General features: G+C 40.3%; 3 protein-coding genes across 3 annotated transcripts; 2 read left to right on the top strand and 1 right to left on the bottom strand.

Moving 5' to 3' along the window:
• Window positions 1–14: 14 nt before the first annotated feature.
• Window positions 15–6506, top strand: LOC119726743 (DNA-directed RNA polymerase I subunit RPA34-like). The gene is made up of 6 exons (XM_038198575.1): window positions 15–115; window positions 1255–1345; window positions 2463–2577; window positions 4230–4352; window positions 5653–5707; window positions 6260–6506. Exons 2-6 carry the CDS (start codon window positions 1260–1262, stop codon window positions 6427–6429), a joined length of 549 nt encoding a protein of 182 aa, XP_038054503.1. The 5' UTR covers window positions 15–115; window positions 1255–1259; the 3' UTR covers window positions 6430–6506.
• A 2576-nt stretch (window positions 6507–9082) lies between these two features.
• Window positions 9083–10461, bottom strand: LOC119726421 (lysophosphatidic acid receptor 6-like). The gene has a single exon (XM_038198075.1). The coding sequence runs from the start codon at window positions 10427–10429 to the stop codon at window positions 9083–9085; it is 1347 nt and encodes a 448-aa protein (XP_038054003.1). The 5' UTR covers window positions 10430–10461.
• Window positions 10462–13248: 2787 nt separating this feature from the next.
• On the top strand, window positions 13249–15420 carry LOC119726744 (nociceptin receptor-like). Its single transcript, XM_038198576.1, has one exon. It carries the CDS (start codon window positions 13827–13829, stop codon window positions 15168–15170), a length of 1344 nt encoding a protein of 447 aa, XP_038054504.1. The 5' UTR covers window positions 13249–13826; the 3' UTR covers window positions 15171–15420.
• Window positions 15421–15693: the final 273 nt, after the last annotated feature.

Consider the following 15693-nt stretch of genomic DNA (forward strand, 5'->3'; position numbering starts at 1 on the left):
TCTGACTTTAACCGTAAACACGTGCCGCGCTCCGTGCACAATAATGTACACTCAGGGTAGGGACATGTCGGAACACAGAACGTGAATGTGAACGCACCAGAAATAAATCATTAAGGTGACTTTCTTTGATACTTTCGATTTATCCTTATAAATGCGTATATTCCTCTTCAAGTCATAGTTGTAAACATCAGTTGTTAGTTTATACCGAAGTGGCACTCAACTTGGAAAGAATGTAGGAAGAATGTTGCAACCTGACGCTACTTTAACGGTTGTGTACAAACTCTATGGCGAGTCAAGAACATTTTCGCATGTTTCTCGCAGGGCGATCGTGTAGTGTAGGGCTCCTGTTTAGTTTCGATAAAATTAGGGTCAAGGGTGTTTTTTTTATTACTCAAAAAATGACCTTTTCAACCTAGAGCAGACTTCTCTCAACATAAATTATGATGACACCTTTTTGTAATTTTTGAACAGTTTCTTGGGGTAGAAATTACGATTTTCTTGCGCGGTTTACGATTGGTGCCGCGTGATCAGCGTGCCTTACACGTTCATGGTACATCGCGCGGTGATCACCATCTTTATTTTCCTGTTGCGTTTTGTCATTGTCATCTGGTCATAGTGGTTTTTACCTAGCTTGAGTAACTCCAGCTGACATGCTCCATATTCATTCACATTTAACGCTGGAGGCATAACCTGTTCGTTAGAATGTGGTAGCAAGAGACCCTTAAAAAAGGGCCTCTCATAAATTGTTCATTTTCACCTCTAATATCCCACCCAAGAGTTCATTTACATACCTTATACATTCAGCAGTCATTTATGAAGCCTAATGATCGACTTAAAACAGACCACAAAAAATAAATGCGAAAAATCTTGACGATTTTGGATGGCTTGTCCGTAAAAAAACGCCAGTTCCAACGGCTGTCGTCCATTTTGTTTTGCTAATTATGTAAATGTATGCATCACGTGATGACATCGAAAAAAATCTGCGCGCGCAATGTATGTGGGTACCACACCGCTTTCAGGCGCCGCAAGTGAGTTCAATTTTCGTCTGGTGCGTTGTCGCGGAAAGCAAGACAACGAGAATGCTCTCCGCGACAACGCACCAGACAAAAATTGAACTCACTTGCTTTTTTTTTTTTAGCGTGACAAATCCTTAGTGGGCATTAGAGCATGAGAATAACCTGAAATGCGTAAGTCTCATGTTCAATGCGTGAGAGTTGACAGGCTGTGTTTATCCTATTCTTGATCTCCATTTAGTAACCATGGATACCGCATCAGGGATTAACACACCAGAATCACCGGCCAGCCCAGAGGGAGTGAGATCAGTGGAGGAGACAGCAATACCTAGGTAATCTTGGCTGCATCACGCTTGAATATTGCTAGAAAATGTGTCAACTGAGAGTTTCATTTCTACCAGATATGAATATAGGCTGAAAGAATGGCCTACCAATAAATAAAAAATATAAAAATACTGCCAAAAATAATCACTGAAAGCAGTTTGGTAGATACATGTATGGCCAAGTAAAATCAAAAAATACTTCTGGTCTGGGATTTTTGAAAGAAAACGAAATGAGGCGGCCCCTCTATTGTGTTTTTTTTTAAGACGGCAGATTTTTCAAGATGGCAGTTTTTTCAACTCTTTTGCTGATATCATCCAAAGGAGCCATCACCTTTTTTAGGAGATATGGAAGTTTCATAGGAGAATTATTATTATTTTTTTTTTTGGGGGGGGGTTGTTTTTTTTGGGGGGGGGGTTTGGTGTTTTTATTTCGTGGCCTAATGGTTCACTAAATGCTCATCTATAGTTCTACGATATTATACAAATATTGAATGCTTCGAGTGGTGTAGTAAAACTAGCCTCCCGAGGTGATCCATGGACATTCCATTTTCCCGAGGCGAAGCGGAGGGAAAATAGAATGGTCCATGGATCATCGAAGGAGGCTAGTTTTACTTCACCACGAGATAAAGCATTCAGTATTTGTTTTATAACACTTCACCCACAGATTCTGCTTGATTTTAATATTTTAAATTATTTAAATCTGAACACAGTTGAAATAAACTTCAATTTCAATACAAAATTGGTGGAAAATGTATATCTCTCTTCCAAACTACCCCTTCACGAAATGTTTGAACCCAAGTCTGCGGTGCGCTCTCTTTGGAACAATACGCGCAACGCGCTTACCAGCATCCATTTGCACACAAATACCGTGCCGTGGAAATAGTACTTTGGTTGCCAATGGTATAGTACTTTGGTTGCTACGGGTATAGTACTTTTGGCCGTGCACAGAAAGATAGCAAAATTAGAAAGTAACATGTGACTCGCTCTCGGCCAATCAAGACACAGAATCTGTGGGTGAGGTGTTATAAATTGGTATATCAGCTGCAGCGTCATAGTATTGTGTTTTAATTCAGACGATAAATTCTGAACAGCACACCTATCACCAAAACTCTTGTTTGTACTTCAGATTTGAGTGTCCGCCAAATTTCCAACAAGTTGAGATATCAGCCGAGGATGAACCCCTATACCTGCAAGATATTAAAGGGACTACAGAACTCTGGCTCATCAAAACACCTCAAGATGTGAGTACGGTAATCCTTAAGATGCCCTAAAGTCCATTTTGCGACACAGAACAGTCGTTGACCTGTGTGAAGTTACAAAGTCATCCGCGCATCTTTATCATATAATTTCTTTGAGATGCAACTTCCAAGATAATCACACGATTTCTCAGTTTTGAGACCTGAGCATGACTTTTGTGCTTGATGCCTATGGTTCTGTTGCGGCGCCAACAAATCGCAGGTCAGCCTGAGGCCAGCTTTTACCTACCTTTCCCCCGAGCCTTCACAGTCAACCATTTTGTAGAATTTTGTAGGGTTTTGTAGGATTGAGGATGGCAGAGCTCAGCCGCTATACACAGAACTTGATGCCCCTTAAAAAGGATTTTTGGAGATTCAGGGAAAATAATTTGAGACTTAAAGGTTAATAGAAACCTGTTTTATGAGATGCAGTACACTTTTTTTTTGGTAGTACAGCTCTAGATTTTAGACCTTTTCACCCCAAAGTGATAATGGATGCAGAGGAGGGCAGTGAGGCAAGAAGCATAACCTATCCATTGAAAATGTACAGGGGTCCAAACATTTGCACTGTTTTCTCTCCATTTGTCCAGGATTTCTCACTTTTTTTCTTAAGAGAACCCTCTTAAAGGGAATATACAACATTTGCAAACATCGAAAAATAAAACTACCAAGTTGTTACGAAATACCTTTACTAGGATGTTGGTAAATGACAGTCTAAAGCGTCCTGTAAAATTATGGCACCTGGTGTGAAGTCATTTTCAAGAAAATGGTATTTTTGTATACATTTCCAACAGTGGTCGGCCAACCACTGTTGGAAAACCTAACTATTTTTCAACTACTGCTCCAAATTTACAATTTTTTTTTTCAGTCCAAATTTTGTTTGCTATTGGTTACATGTTCATGAACGGGTGCAGGCCAGCTAGACTTATTCCCTTACCTTACAATTTTCCGGCATCTCTAAATTGATCCATTTTATCTTAAATGGAGTCAGGGAACCAGACTACTTGAGCATTTTGGTTTTTCTCGGTTTTTCCAGCATTTTCGAACACAAAACTTCAAACATGTCAGTGTAACAATATTTGATCTATTATACTAACCCCTCAAATAGTTCATTTCTGAAAATTACAGCAAAAGCCAATGATGTACATTCCCTTTAAACCATCATAAGAAATACTATCTAAAAGACCTAAATACTAATTGTTTTTTGATGCACAAAATAAAAACTTTAAAGAAATGTTTTCATCCCATGCTCACAATTATCAGGGATATTAGCAGGGCTCCTTCCTACATGAAGGAATTTATAATTCTCCTCAATATCGTACGCGGTCCTTAAACTACACAATTTCGAATTATCTGTATGATATTCTCAGATATATATGAACTCTGTGCATTAGAGTGTGCAAACTTTGCACACTCTAATGCACAGAGTTCATATATATCTGAGAATATCAAAAACCAGCATGCACAGGCAATGTGACCACCAAAGAATACTCACAAGTGTTCGTGAAGTGCCACGTATTATTGATGCATGGAGTTCATTATATCTCAAGGCTTCAAGTCAGTTTCTCCTATATTGTAATCGATTACTTTTTTTCATATTGGATATTTAGTGGATTTTGATTCAGTATTCCTACTGTTTTTGTAAAATTTTCTTTCAGTTTGATGTGAAGAGATTAAACTCCAAGACTCTGTCATTGAGCGGATGGCAGTTTCTGGACGAGACGGAGGAATCTGACGTATCTTATGAAGTGCTGACTTCCCACGATGCATCATCGGACAAGGTGAGCCCACTGATCTCTATATAAAGACTGGATAGCGAAAAGAGAGCCACACAATGATTGAATATGACGCCATATTGGTGAGACCGGTCAGACCGCGGCTGGTGATCTACACAGGACAAGTCGCCGTCTTTATAGACAACGTGATTTCTTTTTAGTATCGTTTCGGTTTGCGGTAACACCATGTGGTAATAACTACTGCTTAGAAGATATTAGTTCTGAGAAGAACTTGTCCTGCTTATTATCAACTTTGCTAAGTAGTTTTTTTGGTTTTTTTGTTCTGTTTAGAACAGTCCTGCTGTAAGTTCTAAAAGAACTTGAACTTGTGATTTCTAAAAGAACTTGAACTTGTGATTTCTTTTGTAACGTCGCGGTTCACTTGACTTATATTTTTACCACCACCACTGACCAAGGTTTACAATTTTTCTAACGACGTGATTTACTTTTTTAATGCCGCAGTTCACTTTTTCGGTGTTTTGGAAATAATAATCTCTATGGAAATGTGTCCCTTTTAGAACATCATAATATGTGTACGTGACTAAAGTGCGCGTCAACTGTTGATACAACGCGCGTGTATATACGCGCTGAACGTTCGTATTCTACACAGCCATCTTCGTGAGACCGGGGGCGAATTGGTCAATATGCAAAGTCTACTGTGTGAATGCTGTATGGATATCTGCTATCCAGTCTTTATATAGAGATCAGTGGGTGAGCCCCATTTGTAGCCACACAAATCATTTTAATCTGAATGTGCACAATGCAGGGGTGGATCCATGAATTTTGCGGGGGGGGGGGGGGGGGGGGGGTTTCAGGGTCATTTTTTTTCATCAGCAAATCAGTGCTGAAATGTAGACAGGTTTGCTTCTCCTGACACTTGGCCTCTGTAAAATAATGAAGGGGGGGGGGGGGCTGGCACCATCTTCCAGTGGGACACTGTTCAAATCCGACGATCATGCACTCAGTTGCACAGTAGTGTGCAAATAGTGTGCAAATACCCCGTTATCCCCCGCTGGCTATGCCTGTGTGTCCGAGTGTTGTGGACAGGCGGACATATACGTAATTATTACTATTATTGTCACAATTTTTGTTTTGGTGTCAAAGCAGGTTGTTTGTTTTTACCCCCCTCCCCACCCTGGATCCTGATAGTGTTCATGCGTCATCGGTAATGTGTGCAAGAGTCCCTCTCAGTGGTCTGCCCCAAACTTCCTCTCTCTAAGTGCCGAGGAGTTGTGCACGGAGTACATGGTTATGCAGTTACTCTGTGAATAAAAACTAAATGTCTTTGTTCTGAATTCCATTCCAGAAGAGCTTACCTCGTCTCTTGGTTCCTTCCAAACATTGTGCAGATCTTGTGCCAGGTGAGTACCATGAATAATTTCAATCAACTCTCTCTTTGTAAACAGGTGAGCAGTGGCGTAGCCAGTGTTCTCACCTTACAGGGTGAGTGGGGGTAGGGTAGGGCTGGATGTTACAGTAAGGTGGGGGCCAATTTCTGTAGCATCTGTGCTGAAAGGAGGACAGGTGTTTTTTCCATGGTCCCTGCAATATAAACATGTGGGGCCCCCCGCCCATGCCCCGCCCCTTTGGCTACGCCGCTGTGTGTGACGGGGTAGTTGTGCATGAAATCAATGTTAAATATTTGAGACAAAGGAATTTTGAGTCAAGTTCAGTCACAGTTGGTGTAAATGTGTCTCTGGTGGTGTTTTCTGTAAGTACTGTTTTTGCATTTTCACCCTTTCTTGCATTTTCACCATTTCTCGAACATTGGGCTTTGCCAGTTTTAAAACTTTCATTTAACTCTCAGATCACGTAGACTTGTACTAGTTTTTTAAGTATACAAAAAAGGAATACACCACTTAAATCACATTTACAGAAATAAAACTTGTATTTTGTTGTATACACTCACACAGCTCCTACTTTCAGTGGCCAACTTGCCATTATGGAATCAGTGGCTGTTCCACCAGTTCTACTCCCTCCCTCTCCACCTCCAAGATCAAGTGAGTTACCACCGGGCCTGAAACAACGGTTTCTGCCATTTGGATGGGGTAAGTTCATACAAGTCTTTTTTCCAACCAAGTGAATAATGGAATAAATATGTGCTTGGCCAGTTTTAAAGAAGTACGTTTGGCTAGAGGCCTGGTCGCGGATAACGGCCCAAGCCCAATTTCGGTCAAAAAAGTCGAAATAAGTCAAAAACTGACAAAATTCAAAAATTTTATTTCAGGTTTTGTGAAACACCCCTTTGGCCATGTCTATGGTATGCGCCTTGTGCGCGTAGTACTAAAAATCTCCAAATGTGGAGATTGGCACGTGTGCGGTGCATTCAGCAGTTTTAAAACCACACACGTGACATGCTATCGACCAATTAAAATGGGTCAACTGTCTCGGGTATTTATAAATTGCATTTAGTACAATACCATCGTTATGGGAGTGGAACGACAGACGGTGACGTCATTTTGAGAAACCAATTAGGCCTAATTTTCCAGATTTGTTTTTTCATGAAGACAGCGGTCAGTATTTAGGCAGTTTCGTCAGTTATCCCAATATTTGTTACTTTTCAAGTAACAATTAGCTTTCCTGGTTTAATAAACTTGCACAATACGGAAGTGCCAATGTCATATGGCAGTCCCAGTTTTACTTTTGGTTGTCTGTTTCCTTGTTTAGGAAATATCATAAAACTGCTCTGACGTACGTGACCAGAAATGGTTTCTAATTACTAATAGAACCTTTAAGTAGTGTCTTCCTGTCCAGACTACTTGGCTTTGCAGTGCAATAGACCTTCATCATGCTGCCACCATTTTAAGTTATGTTCCCTGTATCCAATAACGGTACTCACTGATAATGGTTTTTTTGTGCAAAAAGGAGCCAGCCTATTTTTCCTTCCAGCCTCGCTTTAGTTACGTTGATTAGAATAGGAAAAACATCAAGATGGCTGCTACATGATAATGGTCTATAGACATGCGCCTACATAAGTGGTTAAAGCCACTTCCCTTTAACTTGTGTGTTATAGACCTTTCTGCGCTTGGTTGGCAAACTGCATTTTTGCCAACCACGGCCTGCAAAACTATGGAAGGTCCAACACTGCAAAAATGAAGAAGAGTTATTACAGATCACCAAAATATTATTTGATACTTGAAAATACAACATTTTCAACAAAACTACAAAATAATTCCTACGTATGCCTTTTTACTATGTGTTGATGGCGTTATGAGGACTTTATTGGAAAAATATGTTGCCAACTACGGCTTCAATTTATGCGCTTACGGCAGCCCATACAAAATGGCGCCAATGTTTACAAACAAAAGAAAGGCCTATTACTGGCTGAAGAAAAGTAAATCAGGCCTAATATGGCTTTTACATTTCACTGGTTTTCATTTGATACTTTCAATAACATTTAAGAATGACTGACCGACTGAATACCGTGACCCCCATATTGTTCAATAAACCAAATAATGTTGCATACTGTATCTAAGGCAAAAAAAAAAATACTCGGTCTCTGGTCAGACCAAAGTTCCGGAATTGATGCGGCGACGCGGCTTTTTTTTTTTTCAAGCTTGGATTGTACAGACAAGGTGGGGTACTATTTTGCTTTTTTGGTGTCCTCATGTACATTGGTGTCCTCCATAATTTGCCTTGGTGACATTGATCATTTGCCTTGGTGCAATTTCCCATTCCTTAGTGCTCCTTGGTACAAAAATTTGAGGAGGTGCGGCAATAGAGGCTTCTGTTGGAAAAAAAAGGATTGACGCGCATGATTAAAATCGATGCGTGTGCTGACCAGAGACCGTCTTTTTTCGGGGGGGGGGGAGGGGGGTGCCTAAGTCAATGGCGGCCCCATTCCCTATTTTAGGATGGAAATCTATGAAGGACATTTTCTTGAGTGAGTGATCAAGTAAGTGGAGAACTTGAAGGGATGGTTAAACCCTAACAAAATATTTATACATAACTTGTGGTAACAGTGCTTTTACATATTTACATTACTCGCTCCAATTTCAATGTATTCTATTCTAATTGTTTGTATTGACATGCTAATGAATATTTGCTTTTTTTTCAATCATTTCATTTAATAAGCTACAATTTCAGTGATAGATTTCTTTGGATGCCTATTGCAAAGCGATAAATCTTGACTGATTTATTACATTTGAAGGACTGTACTTTGTAAGGTGTGAAAATGAAAAGGGGAAGGGGGCTTAACCCCCCCCCCAAAAAAAGTACATGCATGGTAAAAGTATATATTTACATCTTGACTCATCACAATGTTTAACCCTAACCCACCTCACTCCTCCAAAATCCTCCTGGCGGTTTTGGAGGATTCTAGAGGATTGAGGATGAATGGTGATTGAATCAAATGAGGATTCTGGAGGATTGAGGATGAATGGTGATTGAAGCACAAGAGGATTTTGGAGGATTGAGGATGAATGCATTTTGAGGCAGGACTGTCTGATGATTTTGAAGGATTTGGCGTTAATTATCCTTCATTTAAACACGAGTGCAAAGTTTTGGGATGAGGAGGATTTTGGAGGATTGAGGATGAATGCATTTTGAGGCAGGACTGTCCGACAATTTTGAAAAATTTAGGCGGAGTTGCAAAATTTTGGAAAATTTTGGAGGATTTTGGAGGATTGAGGATGGTTGTAAGCAACAAGGGCCTAGGGGGTTAGGGTTAATGCACTAAATTGTTATTTTCATAATGATGTCCAGATGGAGGGGAGGTGGAATTATGCCTTAGAACCCTATGATCTGATCCTATCAGCAGGATCTGCTCTTGGTAATGTCTGCAGAGGGATATTGATCATTGGTACTTGCTGCCTCTTTCTGCAGCAGAAGGCTTGCTTAAAGGCCTTCCTGTACCTTCCACTACCAGCATTGAATATGACTGAATTAATGGAAGAGTTGATGATTCTTAAGCAAGCGACCATCAGAAGCAATGCCCAAATCACGTCTCCAGATACATGCACTTCTTCCAAACTTAGTGATAAAATTACAATTAGGGGAGCTATAGTTTGGGGCAGAAAACAGACAAATACCACGGCTGTGTTGATGCCAAGTATCAGAGTCACTCTTCGAAGATGTTTTGATGGACCTTGGATCTGGTCACCAGATAGATTTGGTGCATGCAGTCCCTTAATTAGGAGGATATTGAAAGTGACAGTGAGGATCAAAGTCAGGCCAAATGTAATAAAAATCAGGTAACTAATCACCCTTGACTGAACCATTCCTACGTTGGTCAAGATCACCTGCACATCACTCGATAAATGTTTATACTTTTCTTCATTTGGCCAAACAAGACATTTGTCTGCTGGTTCATTCAGTTTCTGAAACAGAGAACAGAAAACAATTACATTGACAGCCAAGGACAGCAGCCATATACAGACTGCTGCTCGTATTGCCCGTCGCTTGTGATTGAGATTACGGTGTTTGAAAGGGTAACAAATGGCAAAATATCTATCATAAGACAGCACAGTAACAAATGCTAAAGATGAATGGGCACCCACATTGGCTAAGTAAAATAAGACACTCACAACTACGTGGGATGAGTTACCAAAAGATGGGATATCAGATCTGTTTTGTTTTGTGAAGGCAACATATTGCTCATAAGTGGCACTTGAAATCAACACTATTAAATCTGATATCGCCAAATTTGTCAGGTAGAAATTAGTGACATTACGCATGGAGGGAACTCTTAAAACTGTAAAGAAAAAAGACAGAATGGATAGGATCCCTAATAGTTTGAGGACAGGTAGAACAAAACCATACATTACAGTCTCTGCATTGGAATACACATACTCATCAGCCTCTGCTGGATTCTCAAAGGCAAGGATTCGCAACGAGTGGTTGAAAAGTTTGTACGTCTCGTTGCTTTGTGCGTTGTAGGACTTGTTCATCAGCACCCCGGGGGCTGGTCCCCTGGCATCCCAGATCAGTGGATGATCCATCTGGGGTAGGTAATAGGCCATAGAGCAGTCATCGCTGTGGTTCTGTAAGACACAGGTGAAGAAGGTACAGACCAGAATGTCCAGCTGAGCAAGGGACGTTGTAGCTTGGGCATAGACGGTGACATTTGAATTGTATGACCACATGATTGACACAGAGCCTATCAGTGTCTGTAAAGAATTGTTAAATACCAGTTAATGCAACTGTTCAGTGAGTTGTACAGATAACGTTGGGTGGAGAAACACAGCAGAAGTTTGCTTTTCGAATGAAGAGCTGAACAAAATGGTGGTTTGCAGATGATGACAAAATCGAGCAAGACCACTTTGCCCCTCAAGCAGTACACAGGAAACAGAGATTTCTGAAAACGCAGACTTTGCTGTTCCACTTTGGTACAGTTTCAGGTAGTTTCCCACCAAAGACGTTTGTACTTAGCCAGTGTGTTATGTATTTTGCCGATTTCAGTTTAATAGTGGTTCGCAGTCAATGACAAATCAAGCAAGACAAGTTTGACTGGTGAGGATAACTGCAGGTTTGTTAGGCAGCAGTACAGTTGGGAATTACAAGCTAAGAACTTGCCTTTCAGTAGGATGCAATTAGCAAAGCTTCTTCCAAGGTACATGTACCCAAAGTACAGTTTTAAACAGCTGCTGAAAGCGTCATTTACTTTGGTACAGTTCTCTTTGGTACGGTTCACTTTGGTACAACGCAAGAGCAATGCAGCCAGTTCCTATTTGGTAGGAAAGAAGTTGGAATCTGCGTGCATGAATGTCCGTGTCCAAGTTGTCAGTTCTAGTGGCACTCTCACATCAAGGAACAGCAAATGTGACATTAAGTTGTTACCTGTTCTTGTTTTTGGAAGAAGCAAGAGTGTGTTTCACTGCCACAGCAATGGCTGTCCATAATATGCGAGGTTGATTTTCAGAGAGAGAACTGATGGCCTTGGTTAACTGGATGGCTTGGGATGAGAACTGATGTCAGGTTTGATTGCTGATTTCGTTGAAATTGAGAAGAGTAGAGACTTGTACAAGTGTTAAAGGATCAAGGCACAGTCAATCATGCACTGTTAACCTAAGGAAGTTGGAACAGCGATGAACCGTGGTATGTCCGCTGAAAAAAATCCAGAATGATCTTGAAGAGCAAGTTTTCTACTGAAATACTTTTACTGGTGCATCGCATCGAAACTGACATGCATGTGGTCACTTTCACTCTGCAAATTTAACTTGAAGATAATTTAAATAATTTTAATTTATAAATAAATAACCAACATCACATAAACACTGACGTAAAAAAAGAAAACTAAACTAATCACATGATGATGGGTGATCCCTTTTGATTTTCAAGCTTGCAACTTTCCTTGTTTTGTTCTCTTAGAATGGATTTTCCCACAAGAAAGTTGTCACAAAACCGATACCATAGTATTTACATGTTCGTATAAACTCACATGTAATCGTTGTAGACAAGACAAATATTTAAAGTACAGCTGGGCCTTCCAAAAGGGATATTTTTTATTGTGTTGTGTAAGTTCTTGAAATAAGTTGGTTGAAAGTGTAACCATTTTAAAATCGCTGATCTGTTTACTGCTTCCTTGTTAAGGAACTACTGTAGAATTACTTTGCAATTGACCTGAAGTGGCACTTTTTATTACACGGACCTTAAGGACTTGATAGTCTCTTACATGTCATAGGTTCTCATTAGCTTTTCCTCCATTATCATTGAAGAATACTTGGATACCATTGAAGGCAGAGTTTTTTCTTATGCAAAGGGAAGATGGTGCGAATGTTCCCTCCCCTTTCTAGAGGGGGAAGTTGTGTAAGCCCCTTCTCCGTGTGTCACCCATGGTATTAGATTGTGAATTTTCTATTGCCTACTGTAATTTCATTGGTATAGAACTGTTAAAGTCATGTTTACTGCTTTGCATATCATTTACCTCATATCCACTCCGTTCACAAGTACCCCCTCACCGGCAAAGAGAGTACAGTTGGGGGTGACCGATCGACGCCATCTTGCCTGATTGTAATTCATTTGCTGCGAAGCGCGGCCACTGCGCGTACATAGTACAAATCCCCTGGTGTACGTGCGTCACACACAAGGAACAGTACGCGTCAACCAGCGAAATGTCCCACCCATGGGACGTTGTTGCTATGTAAAAGGACGCCCTCTTTTGGTAGCGCACGGAGCTCATACACTGCATTGCATCTCAATGATCTCGTACACACCGCATTGCATAAGTTGCGAGCACGTGTTGGGTGTGTGTGTAGGGCCCGCACCACGTGCCTCGAAAAAGAGGACTGCAACCTCTCATTCTCAAGTTTGGCAGGAATTACAGTAATCAAAATGTTATACTGCAGTGTTTTGATTTATTTCTTTCAAGGTGAGTTAAAAGCTTTATCTTGTGTACTTATTGGCACGATATAACAAAACAAGACCCCCCCCCCAAAAAAATTGACAATCAACTGTGTATTTCACATGGAAAGGTTTACTTTATTGTGAAAAGGTCCACTTTGTGGCAAAAATGACTGTCCCCTTCCACCAGGCAGGCTATGACCCTGAGATGCGAAGCACCAAATTTGTCATAACATAGCTTGGGATAGGAACTGATCTTTTGCTGCCTTTACCAGAGTTTGTGCAGAATGAAAAACAGAGTTTCTTTCAATTCAGCAGTAATTACCATGTGTTGTGTGCTATCTGTTTTGGAAGACAATTTTTGAAATGCAACTTTAGGTAAATGAAACAAGGAAGCTGTGAGCTTGCAAACAAAAAGGATACCACCCATCATCATGCGATGTAGAGAGTTGATCACTTTGTCAGTTTCGATGCGCCATTTGGTAATTTGAAGTTTTGAACGAGAACACTCTATCTTGAAGGTCATTTGGCTGAGTGAAAGTGATCACAAGCATGTCAGTTTCGATGTGATTCACCATGGAAAGTATTAAAGTAGAACACTTGCTCTTAAAGATCATTTCGCGTTTTGTCGACAGCCACAACACATTACGTTGCTGGTAACCATGCATAGTGTTTACTGCGCCTTGAGCCTGTAACAGTTGTGCTTAATAAACTCTCTCAATTGCAACTATAAGCCAGCAATCAAACTTGACATCAGTTCTCATCCCAAGCTGTCCAGTTTACCGGGGCCATCAGTTCTTAGTGCAAAATTTACTGCATGTATAATGGACAGCCCTTGCCGTTGCCTACTTCAAGAACATGAACGGATGACAACTTGGTGTCACATTGGCTGTCACTTGACTTACATGTAAGAGGACAGAATAAGTTCTTCTACACACTCAGAACTTCATTTCCTTTTAAATTGGAAGTGCTCAACAAATACCTGCAGTTATCCTCACCAGTCAAACTTGTCTTGGTTGATTTTTGTCCTCATCTGCAAACCACTCTTTTGTCCAGCTCTTCATTCAGTGAGCAAACTCCTGCTTTGTTTCTCCACCCCTCCCATGTACACGTATATCTGCACTGGACACTGGACAATCACATCTAGTGTTATAAGACACTGCATTAAATACACACCAGCAGCAAGACTCAGTGTCCATCATGTGGTCGTACCCCGCAAATGTCACTGTCTATGCCCAAGCTACAACGTCCCTTGCTCAGCTGGACATTCTGGTCTGTACCTTCTTCACCTGTGTCTTCCATAACCACAGCGATGACTGTTCTGTGGCCTATTCCCTTCCTGAGATGGACCATCCACTGATCTGGAATGTCAGGGGACCAGCCCCCGGGGCACCGATGAACGAGTCCTACAGCGCGCAAAGCAACGAGACGTACAAACTGTTCAACCACGTTATGGACATCATTGGATTTGAGAATTCGGCAGAGGCTGACGAGAATGTGTATTTAAATGGAGAGACTGTATTGTATGGTTTTGTCCTGCCTGTCCTGAAACTATTGGGGATCCTATCCATTCTGTCTTTTTTCTTTACCCTTTTCAGAGTTCCCTCCATGCGCAACGTCACTAATTTCTACCTGGGTAATTTGGCTGTTGCAGATTTGATAGTCTTGTTTACATTTGGCACTCATCAGCAATGCTTGGCTTTGACAACACAAAATGAATTGGATACATCATTTTTTGGGAACTCAGCCCAAGCAGTTGTTACTCTCTTAGTATACATGGGGTGTGTGGGTTTTACTTCATCTTTAGCCTTTGTAACACTGCTGTCATATGAAAGATATTTTGCCATTTGTTACCCTTTCCAACATCGTAATCTCAATCTGAAACGACGGGCAATACGAGCAGCAGTTTGCATATGGTTTCTGTCATTATGCATAAATTTGATTGATTTCTTTAACAAGTTTCTGGAAATGAATGTACCACCAATCAAATGTCTTGTTTGGCCAAATGAGGAAAAGTACAAACATCTATCAGGTAATCTGCAGGTGTTCATGGTTAGTGATGAAACTTTGAATCAGGTACGTAATGGCATTTCTCTCTGTGTATTCACGTTGAGTTTGATCCTCACAGTCATTTTCAATATCCTCCTAATTAAGGGACTGCATCCACCAAATCCAACTGGTGATCAGATCCAAGGTCCATCAAAACATCTACGAAGAGTGACTCTGATACTTGGCATCAACACAGCCGTGGTATTTGTTTGTTTTCTGGTCCATATTGTAACTGTCCTAATTTTAATTTTATCGCTAAACTTGGAAGAAGTAACTGTATCTTACGATGTTCAAATTAACTTGATTATGATGAGTGATTGCCTCTTAGTCATCAACTCTTCCATTAATTCAGTCCTATTCAATGCTGGTAGTGGAAGGTACAGGAAGGCTTTTAAGCAAGCCTTCTGCTGCAGAAAGAGGCAGCAAGTACCAACAAACAATATCCCTCTGCAGACATTACCAAGAGCAGATCCTGCTGATAGGATCAGATCATAAGATCCAAAGGCAAAACTGCCCCATATAAAAAGAAAAAAATGTAATGCTCTCTTCCAAAAGGTTTTTGTAACATGGTAACTTCTAAAAATTCTACAATAATTTACTGTTCTGTCATTAATTTATTGTTCTGATATTAATTGTAATTTATTTATCTGTTAATCTTCTAAACAAATTATTTACACTGATATTTGCTGCCTTTCAGTTGGAGAGGGGGGCATGATTAAATTTGGTTGAAAGAAATAATTTAACTTCATCTACCACTGCATATTTGAATTTCACAAGTCAACAGATTTTAGATGTAAGTTAATTTTAGCCTCTACTCTCTGTTGAGTGTTACCTGTAAAGAACAATGTACATAGAGCTGAAAGTTGTTTCAATGTAAAAAGAAACGAAACACAATACATTTGTTCAAAGAGATGTATTGGTATTAAACATTTTGTATCTCGCATGCTGTCATTTTGTGTTTCATTTGTCAGTATACATGTACCTGGGACTTATACTCAACAATCCTTGTATTCAATTG

The sequence above is a fragment of the Patiria miniata genome, unplaced genomic scaffold, assembly GCF_015706575.1.
Source record: "Patiria miniata isolate m_02_andy unplaced genomic scaffold, ASM1570657v1 HiC_scaffold_2, whole genome shotgun sequence".
In the NCBI taxonomy this organism is placed as follows: domain Eukaryota; kingdom Metazoa; phylum Echinodermata; class Asteroidea; order Valvatida; family Asterinidae; genus Patiria; species Patiria miniata.

What these genes read in the sequence shown, in the direction of transcription:
- LOC119726743 (XM_038198575.1), top strand. Translation starts at nt 1,260, where the DNA reads ATGGATACCGCATCAGGGATTAACACACCAGAATCACCGGCCAGCCCA. An exon ending in GAGGAGACAGCAATACCTAG is followed by an intron (nt 1,346 to 2,462) that starts GTAATCTTGGCT and finishes TTTGTACTTCAG; the next exon opens with ATTTGAGTGTCCGCCAAATT. An exon ending in TTGTGCAGATCTTGTGCCAG is followed by an intron (nt 5,708 to 6,259) that starts GTGAGTACCATG and finishes ACACTCACACAG; the next exon opens with CTCCTACTTTCAGTGGCCAA.
- LOC119726421 (XM_038198075.1), bottom strand. Translation starts at nt 10,429, where the DNA reads ATGTGGTCATACAATTCAAATGTCACCGTCTATGCCCAAGCTACAACG.
- LOC119726744 (XM_038198576.1), top strand. Translation starts at nt 13,827, where the DNA reads ATGTGGTCGTACCCCGCAAATGTCACTGTCTATGCCCAAGCTACAACG.